The 17588-nt window shown below is 39.4% G+C and overlaps 1 protein-coding gene across 3 annotated transcripts in view; it reads right to left on the reverse strand.

Moving 5' to 3' along the window:
* The window catches only part of nr2f6a (nuclear receptor subfamily 2, group F, member 6a), a 22327-nt gene extending 6662 nt beyond the window's left edge, over positions 1-15665 (reverse strand). Inside the window, exons 1-2 of one of the 3 annotated variants that reach the window (XM_034886895.1) lie at positions 15649-15665; positions 677-1017 (exon numbers count right to left, since the gene is read on the reverse strand). In XM_034886895.1, the coding sequence (XP_034742786.1) occupies positions 677-945 (269 nt within the window). In that variant the 5' untranslated portion in view covers positions 946-1017; positions 15649-15665. Of the gene's footprint in view, positions 1-676; positions 2617-15648 lie in introns of those variants that run through there. The other 2 variants (XM_034886893.1, XM_034886894.1) reach the window with 2 other exon arrangements.
* Positions 15666-17588: the final 1923 nt, after the last annotated feature.

The following is a 17588-nucleotide window of genomic DNA, read 5'->3' on the forward strand; positions in this document are numbered from 1 at the left end:
GGCTACCACAGCATCCTGCAGCAACATGCCATCCCATCCGGTTTGCGTTTAGTTGGACCATCATTTATTTTTCAACAGTACAATGACCCCAAACACACCTCCAGGCTGTGTAAGGGCTATTTCACCAAAAAGGAGAGTGATGGAGTGCTGCGCCTCCACAGTCACTGGACCTGATCCCAATCGAGAGGGTTTGGTGAGAGCAGGATCGCAAAGTAAAGTCAAAAGTGCTGAGCATCTCTGGGAACTCCTTCAAGACTGTTGGGAAACCATTTCAGGGAACTACCTCTTGAAGCTCATCAAGAGAATGCCAAGAGTGTGCAAAGCAGTAATCAGAGCAAAGGGTGGTTACTTTGAAGAAACTAGAATATAAGACTTGTTTTCAGTTATTTCACATTTTTGTTAAAAACATAATTCCACATGTTTTCATTCATAGTTTTGATACCTTCAGGGATAATCTACAAATGTAAGTAGTCATGAAAATAAACAAAATGCATTGAATGAGAAGGTGTGTCCAAACTCGTGGCCTGTACTGTATACATTAAACACGTACGTATGTAATATGTATATAAAAATATAACAATGTGTCACAATAACTGCTGTAGCAAACATTTTCAGTTTTTAGCAGGATTTTTAGACTTTCAGACCTAAAATATATTACCCATAATGCCCCGCTCACCTGCAAGTGTAGCTGAGGTTGCGTCTGACGCTCCTCTTGAAGAAGCTCTTGCAGCCCTCGCACGTGAACACGCCGTAATGCTTCCCGCTGGACTTGTCCCCGCACACCACGCAGTCCACAACGCACGACTTGTCATCGTCTCCGGCCTCCATGTCGCTGCCTCCCCCCTGGGGAGAGCCGTCTTCCTCCTCCCCCCTCAGGTAGCTCTTGTCCCCCAGGCCGTTGGTGCCCCCATTGGGATCTCCCCAGCCCCCACTCACCATGGCCATCGCTTGGTTACCAAACCACGGCAGAAGAAAACGGGACAGGCAGCCGAGATGTCTGGCTGCTGTCAAGGTAACGTAAATAGAAAATAAAAGCCCACAGAGTGTTTCTCCCTCGCCTGGAGAGAATTATTAGTTTCTGCTTGCCTGTGCTCTCGTGTGTCAAATAGGACCCATAGATTATTTTAGAGCATATAATAACAAAACTGAGCAAATAAAAAGTCCTCAAGCTAAACAAGCAGATGTCAGTGAGAAAGAAAATGGGCTACAGCGTCGAGGAGGAGGGTGTTTGGCAGGAAATACAAGAGCAGTTCACTCTCCTCCCACTCCACTATGACCTGGAAACAGTCTCAGTGGCAACTTTTAGTTTTGCATGCCTGTGGATTTCAATTCCACCCCATCCCACCCCTTTTCTTCTCTTCTCCTCCAACTTGTAGTCTCAGTGTGTTTTTGTTGTTTTTTGTTTGGACCAAATCCTGAGAATGTTAAAAGGGAGCCAGTGAGTCAAACATACAGTGCACATTAGCACTTCTAAAAGAGAGCAATGGCAGAAATGATTAGCAGGCAAATGACATGAGGTGAACAACAACCGCTAGCTAACACACAGCTCCACTCTCCCAGCTCTGTCTCTGTAGCAACAGTAATGGCTGAAAAAGGACCTCGGTGTAGCTCGCCTTAGCACATGCCTGGAGAGGCTATGACCACCCCTCTTAAAGCACCCCTTACGCTTAACTTGGTCTTTGCTCGATACTAGTTATCCCTCATAAGGCAGCTGTCTACCGAAAGATATACCTCTAAATGCTTCTAGAAATGATGTCAAGCTTACCTCGGTGTTAATGTGCTGTATCTCACTGGAAAATGAATCCTTTTCTAGCTCTAGACCTTCCTTCCATCCAGCGAGACTGAGAGTGCAGACACAGCTCTCCTATTCTGCTGTAATCCTCTCAGCGGCTGCAGCATTGTGACCCACAACGAAGACACCCCGCATCATGCCAAAACAAGTTGACGTCCACGCAACAACAGCATCACTTTTATGTGGCCGTGGCGGGGGCTTCTTTCTTCGAGGCACCGCCGGGCTGCAGAGGCAGCAGACGAGGCGACGCGGGCCGCCTGCACTCACCTCCAAAATGCACAAACACGAGTAGTGCCTCAACACAAGGAAGTGATCTCTCTCTCTTCCCTGTTTGTTGGAGCACGAGAGGTCGGTTGTGAAGGTATCCTGCGTTCCGCTTCCTTCCCAAAACAAAACAACAACAAACAAAAAAAAAATCAAGAAAGCAGGAGAGCGTCCGTGTGCTCAGCCCTCCATAGTTCCTGTGGTCGCTCTCCAGGCACTCATGCGGTCTTCTCTCCTCCGGCCTTTTGTCAGTGCTTGCCCACCAAGAACTAATGACTTGTGGCCTAGCCCCGTGTGTTGCCTTTCGTCCGTGTGTGTGTGGTTGTCCAAAGCCTTTTCCTATGGTTCAGGCAAACAGGAGGTGGGGGTGGAAGGGACGGTGCTGCTCCCCCCCCCTCGTTTTCTCTCTCAGGCTTCAGAGTCCACAAATCAAATCATGATTGAAGAAAATGGTCACAGACAAAGACAGGCTGGATTTCTCAGCGTTGGCTCTTTTTTATTCCCTTTTTCCCCTCCTCGCCCCTCGTTCCCCTTGTCTGTTTTCATCCAACCTATTTGTGTGTTTGAGAGAGAGATCATGCAAAGCGAGGGAGGGAGGTAGTGTGTGTGCAGAGGGGGAGGGGGCTGTGTGTGTGTGTGTGTGTGTGTGTGTGTGTGTGTGTGTGTGTGTGTGTGTGTGTGTGTGTGTGTGTTCCCAGGGATTTGACACTGCTATTCAAGCCCTGTGGTTTCCATGGTGCTGGCTGCCTTATATGGCCAATGGAGTCAAAGAAAAAAGAGAGTAGGCTGTGTGGGGCAACAAACACACACACACACACAGGAAGTATGTGGAGGATCTCTCTCCTCAGAGATGCAGAGAGCATGACCCCATGGCTTCAAAAAACACCCCGACAATACCAGATTACCCTGAAGCCCTGCAACAAATAAAAGCAATCCAAGCCCCTGCCTGGCCTTTGTCTTTTAAAAAGCAATTAAATGTTGGGTAGACTGTTTCAACATTGCAGTACACGATTAAAGAAGCTGTGCAAAGCAGCAGAGAGGTGAGCTTTATTTCTCAAAGGGAGGATATATCGTTCCCACTCAAACAACACACTTTGATCTTGCATACGTGCGAGCAGCCCGCTTAAGAACAGCCTATTGTGCTGGAAATAAAAGTTACTGTTTTGTAGTTGTTGCTCATTTGCTCAAGGCCCTCTGTATCTCAGCGCTTTGTGGAGCACACAGTGATTTGTGTTTAAAGTTACCCAGAGAGGTCAAACCGACTTTCACACCCCTGGCACGCTAAAAAGCCCCGGGTCAAATGCAGATAAAGAGAAGAGGATGCACAGCAGCCGTGGATAAGAGCTGAAAGAGATGGGTGACGAATCTGCTTGTAAATGTGCAGCTCCTTGGGGTTGAAGTGGGGGTTGCAGTTGCAGATATGGCAAAATGAAAGTGCCAGTCCCCCGAGGGATTCACTATATGCAACTTGTTGTCTTATCTAGAGAGCGTTTACAGGCATTCTTTGTCTCCGCCTTGCACCACAACAAACACTTTTATGGCATTCCTAGATCTAAACCCAGCTTTACCCCCTAAAGGTGTGTGTGATTGTGTGTGTGTGTGTGTGTGTGTGTCACTCAGTCATTGTGCGGCTAATAGGTCACCAGAGGGTTTGTGTGTGTGAGAGAGAGAGTGTGTGTGTTTGTTAATTTGAATGAAAGTTCCCTTAATTAGACCGCTGTGACTGCTTATTGTCACTTCTTGTGTTGGGGGAGATTAGTAGGCTTGTCAAATAAAGGGTGCTTGTAAAGGTTTGTATGTGTTTGGATGAGATATCCACAGAGCTGTTAATCAGTAGTGGTGTACATAAAAAAGGCAACTTGAGTAACGTGTTTTTATTTTAATTATCTATATTTCGTTTTAATCGTTAATTAGTAGATGCCCTCTCCGTGTTAATTCCAAAATCAGACAAGTGGTAACATCCACAATGACTTATTTCTTTGCTACCCAGCAGGCTGGCCTAATCTTATCCCTCTCTGCCCCAGCGCCCCTGTGGATTTCAACCCCTGGATACTGGACTTCTTCCATGTCATCATACATGTAGATTTAGCCCCACCAAACCACAGCATAATAAAAACAATTACTAATCTACATAAAATATGCATTTAAACAGACAGATGTACGAACATTATGAAGAAAATGTCAAATACAAAGGAGAAGAAGTATTATAAATGACAGATTTAAAGATAACAGATGCCGCACATGCCTATTGTTTCCACTTCAGTATGTGTCCGTCTGAGAGATATGGGGGGGGGGGGGGGGGGGGGGGGGGGGGGGGGGGGGGGGGGGGGGCAGGAGTGACGTGACCTTTTGAACCGACTGTCAGTAATGTGTTTGAACCACCCAACGAGGAACTCAAAAGAAGTGCAAGACTGCAAAAAAAAAACTGTCTCCCACTGCCACTCCACAGATATACAGTATTACACACACAGAAACATTTGACAGTAAAGCAGTCTAACAGATTTCAATAGCAACTTTGAGTTCCCAAGCTATATTTAGACTTATAATAAAGGGTCAGGTTTCCTAAATCACACTAGTACTTATAGTACAAATATACATTGTGTGCTGTTTGTGGTGCACTATTAACTGCTGTACCACACTTGGCCACTTATAATTTTACTACCATCAAATTCTCAAATGGCACATGTATCAGTATGTTAATGTTAAATAAATAACACTTTTTTTAAAGGGTTTGTAAACCTTGGTTCTTTTTATTTTTGGGGTTTTCAGTAAATGTAATACAACCTTTTTTTCTGCCACATGGCATTGCTTTATCATCAATGACATCCCACTTTGCAACACAGTTATACAACAGATACTTTACTTATTGACATTGGTTGATTTCAATATCGATTGATCCAACACCAAAAGATTCTTTTGTATCTTAAAATAATTTTTCCAAAATTGTTTCAGTGATTCATTAACTCATTGGAATGAGACATAAGAATAATGGTAACAGTAATGAACAATTCCGTTCCAAACCTGTAGGGGGAACGAAGAAGAAAAGGGCTTTCGTTCCTACAGTAAAGGTGCTGGTCGACAAGTAGCTTATGCTAATGCAATTCTTGGTGGCTAACATAAGATTATGACACCGTTTAACACGCTCATTTATTTTTAGGATGATTATTTTGACCACAGTTAACAACTCTGGGCTAACCCATGAATTCATCAGTAACTTTAACTGTATAGATAGACGACTAATTTTATGGTAATTTAACTAGCTAGCACACCCCTGTCTTCTGCCTCAGTCTCCCGGCGCTGCAAGGCTTCAGTCGGGATGAGAACTAACAACAACCCCCGGGGACACATCCACAGTCAGCCCCCAGCCAGCTAGCAATCATCCACTATCATTACAGCCCCGACCCGAGGACACATCCACAGTCAGCCCCCAGCCAGCTAGCAACCATCCACTACCATTACAGCCCCAACCCGGGGACACACCCACAATAATACTAATAGTAATTTAAAGATGTGGTAGCATTGGTTCTGGACGGGAGGGTAACCCTGGGAGCTCAAAAGGGTGTGTCGCGATACAGGTACGTGGAACGATTTTGGTTTTATTTTCCATATGTTACAGCCCTAGTCTTAAATAAAACAAACAAAGATGTAATTATGTGTAAAATAATTAGTACTAGTAGAGAAATATTACATTTTACATTAGAACGAAAAAAAAAGGTAAAAATACTTATTTTGCGCAAACATGTCAGCTCTCAATTGTGTGTAAGAGTGCTCTCAAGTGTGCGTAGATTCTGTTCTTACCTAAGAACAAATCCTAAATAAGAAAACATTTGTGAGGGGCCCATATATATATAGAGGTTTACTCCTCGACACAGTTGGCCCAGGTTTGACTCCGACCTGCAGCACTTTGCTGCATGTCATTACCTCCTCTCTCCCTTTTCACTTCAGCTGTCTTGTCATTAAATGCCCCCCAAAAATCGTAAAAAAATAGAAGATAAAAAGAAGAAGAAAAGGTTGGTGAATGCCAGATTCTTTATAAAAACTGCTTAACTTTGAGAATACGTTTTTTTCTTAAAAGAATTTGGTGAATAAGGCCCAATGTCATTGTCCAGACTTTGTCTTAGCGGTTCTACATGGAGGCCTCCCCAGAAATGTTGCTGGTCACCCGTGCGGCCTCCCCCCATGATGACCCCTCTCTCCCTATCTCTTTTACTCAGTCTGTTTTTGTAAATATATCCTGGCCTATTTATTTCAGATAATGTTCATGTAAACATGTATTGCAGCTGTATATTTTCAGTCTGGGAAGGAAATGCTGTTTTTGCATTTAAGTTATATCCCAATCTGTTTTAATAAAATTACTTGTGAACAGGGGCTTTGACCTTAAACTGAACATAAAGCCCACTTTGTAAAAAATAAAGAGGTACATTATATATCGTGTATCGCCATTCAGCCGAAAAAAAACAGAAATATGACTAGTCCTGGACTAGTAGAAGATCTCTAGCACAGTAAAATGTATTTTGGTTAAAATCAACAAATAATTGTTATAATTAATGGTGATCTCAATATTGATCAAAATTATCGTGATTAGCATTCATCATAATCGTGCATCCCCCCCCCCCCCACACACACACACACGTGTTTCAAGTGTCTAAAGTTAAGCCCAGCCTTTCCCTGAGGCATCCCCAGCAACCACTGTAATTCAATCTCAGGGTGTTAGTGTGTTCCCTCAACTGCATCAGCATATGGAAAGAAGGTCTTTACTTAAGTAATCATGAGGCAGCCTTCTCACGTGGGACTGCATTTTTCAGCACGCTCTGATGGCTGTCAAATGTTTAGACTTGCGGTGACAGCTTCACCCTGAGACGAGAGTGACCTGTGACCTTTGAGGAATGGACGAGCCTGGAAACAAAAACACAGGCCTTTTGTGTGTGTCAAAGGGAAACCATCTGCTGGGCAGAAGACACATTCAGAAGAGGGGGATTAGCTCACAGGGATTTAATGAGCCACCTCTCATCATGGGAGCATGCAGAAAATCACTGTGCATCATATCATCACGACTCTAAATCCCCTTTATTTTACCCAATAGTGCCCCAGGCGCCTCTGATGAATAAAATATGACGGAGAATTTCTTTGATGTGAATCCTGGAGTCTTTCTTATCACATCACCACAGGAGCCACAGGTCACAGTCATCTTTTCATTTTTTTTTAGATTGAATTTGAGCCTGAATAATTGATCTGAGAGGAATGCACATCAGAAAGATTCATTTGAACAATTCTGGCTTTGATGTCATCATGCATTGTCATGATAAGTGAGCATCTGATTTATTTATTTTTTTAACCCCACTGAAGCGCTACAGTACCATTTAAATTTGGCGGATGGGGTAGTGCCCCTTCAGGAGCTGGAGCGGCAAAAGACGACAAAAGAAAGGCCCATGCAGCTATTTAACACCGTATTGTTTATTTGTCTCTGTTCTGTTTGGTGACTTCAGGTATTTACCCCTCTGTCCCCTCTGTATCTCTCATCAGTAACAGGGACCTCTTTCTTCAGGCTAGCCATCCGACATGGCACGCGGCTGTTTAAGGGTAACCAGATCCTTCAGAGCAAGTTACCAATTAGACAACCACCTCTGGAGGAAAACCTCAGGGTGTGATCCCACGCCTTATCCAGGCATCACCATCAGGAAGCTTGTTGTTCTGTCAGGGTATGGGTAAAACAATACAGCATGTAGATGTAGTGAGTGAAAAGTTCTTGAGTAGAAAGAAAAAAAAGAAAAGGGATTATTTTTCATGCACGGGCTAGTCAGAGCGCAAACTGCACGTAAACCTTCTTAATAATACAAATGCTTCCCTGAAAACATTTTGTGGGGTCTCTAAAATATTGACTATGGTATTTTTGCCATGCATCTCTATTTTTATATATCTTTATCATGGATCCTGTGTAAAATTAGGATATTATTGATATATGATTAATGCGTTAGGGTGATTTGTTACTAATTCACTTTGATAAAGATACAGGCAGGCAGGCTGATCTTGCCATCACAATCGAAGCTTGGGGGTGCAATATCAAAAACTTCACTCACTTAAGTCCAACTTACGCTTCTGCGTTAATTCCACGGTGTAGCTACGTATGTAGATACAGACCCTAGCCTGACCTGCACCTATACACTGTATATTATTAATGAACAGATCATGTGTGACGTAACCCATCGGCAGAGGTGGGTAGAGTAGCCAAAAATTGTACTCAAGTAAAAGTAAAAGTAGTCATCCAAATAATTACTTGAGTAAGAGTAAAAGAGTACTTGATGAAAAAACTACTCAAGTAGTGAGTAACTGTTGAGTAACGTCTGATTTATTTCTTAACACAAGCATCAATCAGACAGATAGAAATACAAAATAATCATCTTTAGGCAAATTATAGTTCATCCAATCAATAAAATAAATTAAAATGTATTTATGAATTAAAAATTAGGTTACTTGAGAGACTTGTCACATCAAATTTGGATGGATACTGCATGTGTAAAACATACTGTATGTAACCTAAAAGACAAACAGCCACCTCTCCACAGCAAAAACTAAAACTACCGCCTACTACCGTCTCCTCAGCTTAGATGTTGAGTTTTTGAACGCTCACATGTCCGTTTGTTTGGTCGACATTAAACGCCGCATGACGGAGCTGCTGTTTCACACTTTTCCTAAGGTAACCATGCTTTCACTATGAGGCCGAGGGGGGGGGGTCCTCCTTGTCTGCGTTGCCTTGGCGACGTTTAAATCTAACGTCTTTGCTTTGCTACGACTGTAAAGCTAACCTCTTTATATGTCTATGGGCTAACCTGTTCCGCTGCTGAAACGAGTATGGTCACGTGACTGTACAACGACGTGTGATTGGTTAAGCACAGTCACGTGGTAGAGCCTTCAGCGGAAGTATATCTCTCTTTTTTTTTTTAATAGATTTATTAACAAATAACAATACAAGCAATTAGACAACGCAGAACAAGGAGATAAGAGTATAGCAAGAAAAAATTGCAACTTACATGACCTTTTAAACAATATTGATAAAAAAAGATACAAAGTAAATAAGAATATGAATTAGACAATAGTAAATAAAATAAAAAATAAATAAAAATAATAGTGACAGATTTGCAAATGTGTATAAAATGTAAGAACCGAAGTACTTAATTAAATAGATTGGGGTATATATCCAAAATAAATCTAGCTTCATTATTAGTTATTAAATTAATAGACTCAATATACAGTATGTGTCAAATTCAATTTAGAAGAATTTAAAACAAGGTTTAGACTTGGAAAACTTAGATTTGTGGATGTGAAACTTCCCTAATAAAATAAAGAGATTAACAATATTACAATATTTTTATCTTTATAATCAAACATTGTAATAATGTGTTTCCCTTCCAGTATGATTTTATGTGTTGTTTTAGACAATATATAACTTTCTAGACTTTTCCAGAATGAGATACTAAAAGAACAACTATAAAAAAGATGAATTATCGATTCTTGTTCGGATTTACAAAAACTACAACACTTGTCGATTGGCATGAATTTGGATATGAATAAGCTGGTAGGATATATATTGTGTAATATTTTCAAATCTAATTCTCTTATTTTGTTTGAGATGCAATATCTAAAAGGAACAAGCCACGCCCTATGCCAGTCGATGTCATTAAAGTGAGAGTTCCCAAAAAATTTCCCACGAGGAGTTATTCTTTTTAAGTTTAGAAAACATTTTCTAATGTGTTTATTGGTACAATTCTTGCTCAAAACATCCATACCATTTAAATAAAGAGTAAATTTAAAATCGGGGACTTCATTTTGTATTTTATAACTTTTCATTAACTCTAATACGCCATTAGGGATAGATTTGAAAACTGAATTATATTCTTTAAACGTTATTGGGAATGACTTCTCTCTGAGAAAGGATTCATAGTTTAATAATCGGCTATTACAATCAAATAGATCCTTTATGAAAATAATTCCTCTATCAATCCATTGTTGCAAATACAGTGACTTGTTCCTTTTAGTGATGCATTCATTATTCCACAAGATGGCGTTGTGTGGAGAAAAGTTATGAGAGTGACACAACTTCCATGCCAATAGAGCTTGTTGATAAAAATTAGATAGTTTTAAAGGCAATCTTGTAATATTGTAGTTACAATTCAACAAAAATGTCAGACCTCCTACACTATGAAACACGTTATTGGGAATAAAGTACCATAATGACTCTGGTGCTCTTAAACATTCCTTTAACCATTTCACCTTGAAGGTGTAATTTAAGTCCGAAAAGTCCAAATGTTCAAATCCACCTTCATTCTTAGAGCCAGAGAGCACTGCTTTTTTTAAATGCTGGTGTCTGTTTTTCCATACAAAATTGGTAAACATAGTATTTATGTCTTTACAAGTTGAATCATGGACATTGAGAGAGAGGGCAGGGTAGACAAATCTTGAAATCCCTTCTGCTTTAGTCAAAAGAATCCTTCCTAAAATAGATATGTCTCTTTGAAGCCATAAGTTCAGTATAGTTTTAGTCTTCTTCAATTTGGATGAAAAATTAAGATGCTGACGTTCCATATAGTCTTTGCAAATATGAATACCTAAATATTTTATACATTTTTTAACAGGTATATCAAACATTTTTTCTTCTTCAGTCTGATATAGACATAAAATTTCACATTTAGATTTGTTGAGTGTTAAACCCGAAGCATCCGAGAATTGGTCAATTAGGGATATAGCATATGGAAGCTGATGTTTGTCGCTTAAAAAGAGAGCTGTATCATCCGCTAGCTGAGTTACTCTAATCTCCTTACCAAAAATAGATAAACCTTTAATAATAGGGTTATGTCGAATGTGTAATGACAATAATTCAACCACCAGCAAGAACAAGAAAGGAGAGATGGGGCAGCCTTGGCGAACAGATCGCATTACACGAAATCTTTTTGTGGTGTTTGGATATAATATCACAGAACTGTCAATATTTTTGTAAAACATTTCAACAGCAGATATAAAATTTGGTCCAAAACCAAAAATCGTAAGTGTTTTGAATAAAAAATAGTGTTCTACCGTATCAAATGCTTTATAAAAATCAAGAAATACTATTAATGCATCAGAATTGATGTTATCAGAATAGTCCAGCAGGTCTAGAACAAGTCTTATATTGGAGCTAATGTGACGATTAGACATAAAACCAGTCTGTGTTTCATTTATTATCTCATGAAGACCTCTTTTTAACCGTTTGGCAAAAATCAATGATACAATTTTATAGTCAATATTTAAGAGTGTAATAGGTCTCCAGTTTTCTATCAATAAGTGATCTTTTTCAGGTTTAGGGAGAAGACATATTAAGCCTTGCTTCATACTTGTGGACATTTCCTTTTTTAAATTGCATTCTTTAAATAGATCAAATAGAGGATTTTCAATAATTTCCCAAAAATGTAAATAAAATTCAACTGAAAGCCCGTCGTTACCAGGAGATTTCCCTTTTTTCATTGACCCGACAGCCTCCGAAATTTCCAATTTAGTAATGGGACGTTCACAATCCAATTTAAATTGTTCAGATATAGTTGGTGTACATGCTTTAATTGACTCAATGAATTTATCACATTCACCGAGTTGAATATTTGACTTATATATATTGCTATAAAATGTACCAACATATTTTGAGATTTCTAAAGAGTTAGAGATGATATTATCGTTAATTTTAAGAGTGGTCAAATTATTCCTCTTGCGATTTCGTTTCTCTAAAGCAAATAAATAACTTGAATTTCTTTCCCCTTGTTCCAACCATTTTGCTCGAGACCTTACAAATGCCCCTTTAGCCATTTCAACATACATATGATCCACTTCCTCCTTTAATTTCTTCAATGTTATTTCTTCTTCCTCTGAAAGATTATCCTTAGTCATTAACAAGTTTAACGTATCCATGAGATGTATTTCTTTAGCTGTGGCATTTTTTTTCATTTCTTTACTTCTCTTAATAGCAATTTCTCTGATTTTAAATTTGAAATATTCCCAATTTTGCATGCAATTGCCTTCATTATTACCAAATATGCTATTGGCTACTTGTTTTACTAAGTCACAAAACTCATCATCCTTTAATAAATTATTATTCAGTTTCCAATAACCCCGTAAAGGTCTACTACCATTTTGTTGTTTTGTTCCCGCTAGATGGATTGAAATTAATTTATGATCAGAGAATGGGGCATAACCATGTGAGGATTCTGATACATATTGCATACAAGAAGGAGATATAAGCCATAGATCAATTCTAGACTGTAAGGATCTACTGACATTGCTCCATGTGAATTCGTTAATGTCAGGATTTAAAAACCACCAAATATCTATAACTGCCAGTTGTTCACAAATATATGCAGTACTTTTGAATCTTGAATGTGGAACCAATCTGACAGGAAGTCTATCTACAAGGTCATCAGGAGCGTCATTATAATCACCTCCAATAATCAAGAGTGCATCTCTATATTTGATTTTTAAAGATTCAATTTTAATACAAAGTTGAGAAAACATTGTTTTGGCTAGAGCTGTATTATTATAGTTATATACATTGTAAACTATAAAAAAAGAATTGTCTAGTTTGAAGACCAGAATTATCCATCTGCCCTCATTTGAGATTACTGATTCAACTATATCTCCTTTAAAATTATTAAGTAGAATAGCGACACCTGCAGAGTGTTGAGATGCATGACAAAAATAACATGTATCACCCCATTGAGCTTTCCAAAATTTCACATCACTGTCCACCGAATGAGTCTCTTTTTTTCTGCATTTTTTCGTCTACTGAACAAAAAAATTGATTTCCTTTTGGTACTGTCACGAATACCCCTTACATTAAAAGATATTATTTTTAAGGAACTGACAAAATCTGTCATTACAAACTAAAAAGGATAAAACTGGTTAAAGGAAAAAAGAAATACTCTGAGATAGAAACTATCAGAGATAAGCTTACCGTCAGGTGGAAAGCTCTGAACACGAGTACCTCGAAAAACTCCTAAAATGTTTTAACTATTGGAGTGAACATATTGCCCTTTTAATTATGTATAGGGAAACAAAATAACCCATAAAAATGGGAAATGAATTTAACTTGAGTAATTTGACTCACGTTAAGGAAAGTTTAGCAGGTTAAGCAATGTCAACATTGTACCTCACATTAACAGAAGTATAACCAGTTATGCAGTGTGTCTCACACCGTTGATGATGACAGCAGGACCTTGCCATTTAGTTTTCTTTCCATCTTCGCGCGCTTGCTTCACAAGGGGCCACAGTTTATTTCTGCACAGTCTCTCCTGTTGGGTTAAATCCTCAGCCATCCGGAGGTTCTTTCTCTTCATGACAGCCGCGTTGAGGGAGGCTCTCCACACCTTAAATCTGAACGTGCGCATGGTGAACTGGATGATGATGGGTCGAGTGCTTTTATCCTCTCTCGGGCGTCCGACCCTGTGTAGGTGTCCACCATGAATCCAAGCTTACTCTTTTCCTCTGGGATGATTTCAGCGATAATCTCCAACACCTCCTTCCTCACATCCTCGTTGCTGCTTTCTGGAAGATTCAGAAGACGAAGATTCCATCTCCTACTGTACCGCTCCGATTCTTCTAGTTTCTCTATCAGGATTGTTATCTCGTCTTTCATCTTCTTCACTGTGTCCTCCGTACCTTTCCATTGGAGTTCCAGCCCTTTCACATTTTCCTGCACTTTAATGATCTCGGCTGTATTTTTCATTATCATTTCTTCAAACTTCAAAAAACGGTCATTTAAGCCATTAATGGCTTTCAGGATGTCAGCGTTTGATACCATCTCCATTTCTTTAGTGCAGACCTTCTTGGGATTTGGACTTTTCGTGGGAGTATCAGGAAGAGGTGTACATAAACCAGAGAACGAATCTTCGACATTCACGTCCATTATCAGTCCTCCTTTTTTTATATTCTTGGCGTCTCTCTTTGACATCTTAGCATAGGTGTCCTGGTTGTTAGCAAGAATTTAGTTCACAGCGCAATGCGCACGTGTCCTTGTTTAGCTAGCAAAACTTTGGCTAACACTTAACAATTTGTAAGCTAGTTGGTATTTCCCTCAAATTAACCAACAAAAGTTCTTTTGTTCGGGCATATGAACTTACAAGAAGCAAGAGCAAATATCCACTCCTTCGTTTATCGATGACATAGTCTCAAAAAGTCATTTTAAATCAATGGTACTCGGTCAGAGTCTCGGAGTTCATAATAAGACGCCTGCACAGGTCGCCATCTTGGACCAACCCGCGGAAGTCTCTCTCTGTCAAAATAAAACATTAAAATGAGACGTACGCGGGGGTAAAAACAATGAAGCGTAGTAACGAGTAACGAGCTCATTGTAGCCTAATGTAGCGGAGTAAGAGTACAGTTTATTTTTCACTAATCTACTCAAGTAAAAGTAAAAGTATAGTGATTTAAAAGTACCATTTTTTCAAAAACTTACTCAAGTAAATGTAACGGAGTAAATGTAACTCGTTACTACCCACCTCTGCCCATCGGTTTGTTGAGATCTGCTGTGAGTCATCGAGCCATCTTGGTTGCAGATGGCAACTGATGGCTAACTTTAAAAGTTGATGAGATTGACAAGGACCTGATCTCCTGTTTGCTCCGTTTGGGTCCTGATTTGTGTGTTTATAGGCTGTTTTGCTATTTGACCTATCTGTGTCTTACCAATAAAATATAGTTCAACATACGGCAGAGTATACTGTTGGTCTCTTTAAAGCAAGTTTTTGTACAAAGAACAATACCTAACATGTTAATCAATTAATTAGTGACCTGTAGAGGTGCTGGAAGGTGGATTTTGTTACCTGTGGACAGAACCAGACTAGCTGTTGTGCTAAGCTAAGCTAACTTCAGTATCTCCATCTTCTCATCTAGATCTTGGCAAGAATGTGAGTAAGGGTATTTCCCAAATTGTCAAACTTATCTCTTTTCGCATTTGTTAACCATGTTCTGAAACTAGAAATACTTTAAAGTAAAAAAGTCATTCAGCCAGATTCTAGGTTAGTTTGCATTTTTATACATGGAGGACTGTCAGTTTAACAATTCAGGAGCATAGGCTGAATGTGGGACTCTGCCCATCAAATATTTAATACAAATAATCAAATCTAAACATTAAAAGCCATGAATAAGTAAGTAAGTAGTAAGTACACATTTTTAACATGATGTGTACAGGACACAGCTGTTTCCCCCATGTGTTGCCATATTTTCACTCATCATTTATTTCTAAAATCTTCATTCACTACATGTATTACGTGCATGGAGCTCTCCAGTCTGCATCTATATGGACCCCCCACTAGGGAGCAGTGTTCCACAACAATTCATAGTGTTAATTTCAAATTGAGACTCCCTGTGCCATGAGTCCAAATGCTATACTATACTTACTATTATAATGACTACAAACATGCTTGTCTTGATTTAAATGGCAAGTCTTTATTTTTTTCTAAATAATTATAATCTAATCTTTATCTAATAATGACCAGCTGCATGTATATGTTAGTTTATATAGTGTTTTATTTATATATATATATATATATATATATATATATATATATATATATATATATATATATATATATATATATATATAGCTCATGTTTTAACATATACCAATAAATACAAAAGAAAGCCAAAATTCCTATATTTAGTATGTACAGTATGTATGTTCACTAGCTACATGCGGTTTTGTAGCTGTGTGTAAAGGGTGTGTAGAGCCAGATGCGTTGTCACTGCTGTGTGTTTGCATAAAAGTGTTAAACACAATGAATTCATAAGACACTGATGATTGCATGTTTGTCGTGTTCTTCATGAAAGAATAGAAGAACTCTAATAGAAGAATATAGTCTGTATGTATTATGCTACTAAAGGCTTATTTGTGTCAATTAGAAATTAACGAAAAAAAGTCCTATCTGATATTTTAAGCAGGAGTATTCTCCATGTTAGGCCAAGTTGATCTAAGGGATACCTCAGTTGGTGTTGGGTGGATGTGTCTGAAATCAAGTAATGAGTTGAGTTAGGTTCACTCGAGGGATAACTGACTTGTGAGTTTTACAGCACATGATGACTTTTGTGAAATATTTTTTAATTAATTGTGGGATTCTTGTTAAACACTAGCCTTGGAAATCCAGACCCAAAATCGAAGATTAAGGATCTGGCATTGAGTAATGAAAGTCGGCCATCTTGAGGGGCAACACCTAGCATGCATTTAAAAATCTCGCTGAGCGCAATTGGATAACACCTAGAACAATCACAATAACACACGGGGTGACGTTTCCAGAGTCCCATACGCTAAGCTACCAGCAGAGCTAACTGGTAGATTTAACTGTCGTCATCTGTTTAGCTTGCCTCTGGCCTGCCTACAGTGGTGTGAAAAAGTGTTTGCCCCCTTCCTCATTTCCTGTTCCTTTGCATGTTTGTCACACTTAAGTGTTTCGGAACATCAAACCAATTTAAAAAATAGTCAAGGACAACACAAGTAAACAGAAAGTGCAATTTGTAAATTAAGGTGTTTATTATTAAAGGTGAAAAAAAATCCTAACCATCATGGCCCTGTGTGAAAAAGTGATTGCCCCCCTTGTTAAAACATACTATAACTGTGGTTGTCCACACCTGAGTTCAATTTCTCTAGCCACACCCAGGCCTGATTATTGCCAAACCTGTTCACAATCAAGGCATCACTTAAATAGGAGCTGCTTGACACAGTAAGGTCCACCAGAAGATCCTTAAAAGCTACACATCATGCCGAGACCCAAAGAAATTCAGGAACAATTGAGAAAGAAAGTAATTGAGATCTATCAGTCTGGAAAGGGTTATAAAGCCATTTCCAAAGCTTTTGGAATCCAGCGAACCACAGTGAGAGCCATTATCCACAAATGGCAAAGACATAGAACAGTGGTGAACCTTCACAGGAGTGGCCGGCCGCCCAAAATTACCCCAAGAGCGCAGCAACGACTCATCCAAGAGGTCACAAAAGACCCCACAACAACGTCCAAAGAACTGCAGGCCTCACTTGCCTCAGTTAAGGTCAGCGTTCATGCCTCCACCATCAGGAGAAGACTGGGCAAAAATGGCCTGCATGGCAGAGTTCCAAGGAGAAAACCACTGCTGAGCAAAAAGAACATCAAAGCTCGTCTCAATTTCTCCACAACACATCTTGATGATCCCCAAGACTTTTGGGACAACATTCTGTGGACCGATGAGACAAAAGTGGAACTCTTTGGAAGGTGTGTGTCCAAGAATATCTGGCGTTGAAGGAACACTGCATTTCATAAAAAGAACATTATACCAACAGTAAAATATGGTGGTGGTAGTGTGATGGTCTTGGGCTGTTTTGCTGCTTCAGGACCTGGAAGATTTGCCGTGATAAAAGGAACTATGAATTCTGCTGTCTACCAAGAGATCCTGAAGGAAAATGTCCGACCATCTGTTAGTGTACTCGAGCTGAAACGAACTTGGGTTCTGCAGCAGGACAATGATCCTAAACACACCAGCAAGTCCACCACCGAAT

This window comes from Etheostoma cragini, chromosome 12, assembly GCF_013103735.1.
Source record: "Etheostoma cragini isolate CJK2018 chromosome 12, CSU_Ecrag_1.0, whole genome shotgun sequence".
In the NCBI taxonomy this organism is placed as follows: domain Eukaryota; kingdom Metazoa; phylum Chordata; class Actinopteri; order Perciformes; family Percidae; genus Etheostoma; species Etheostoma cragini.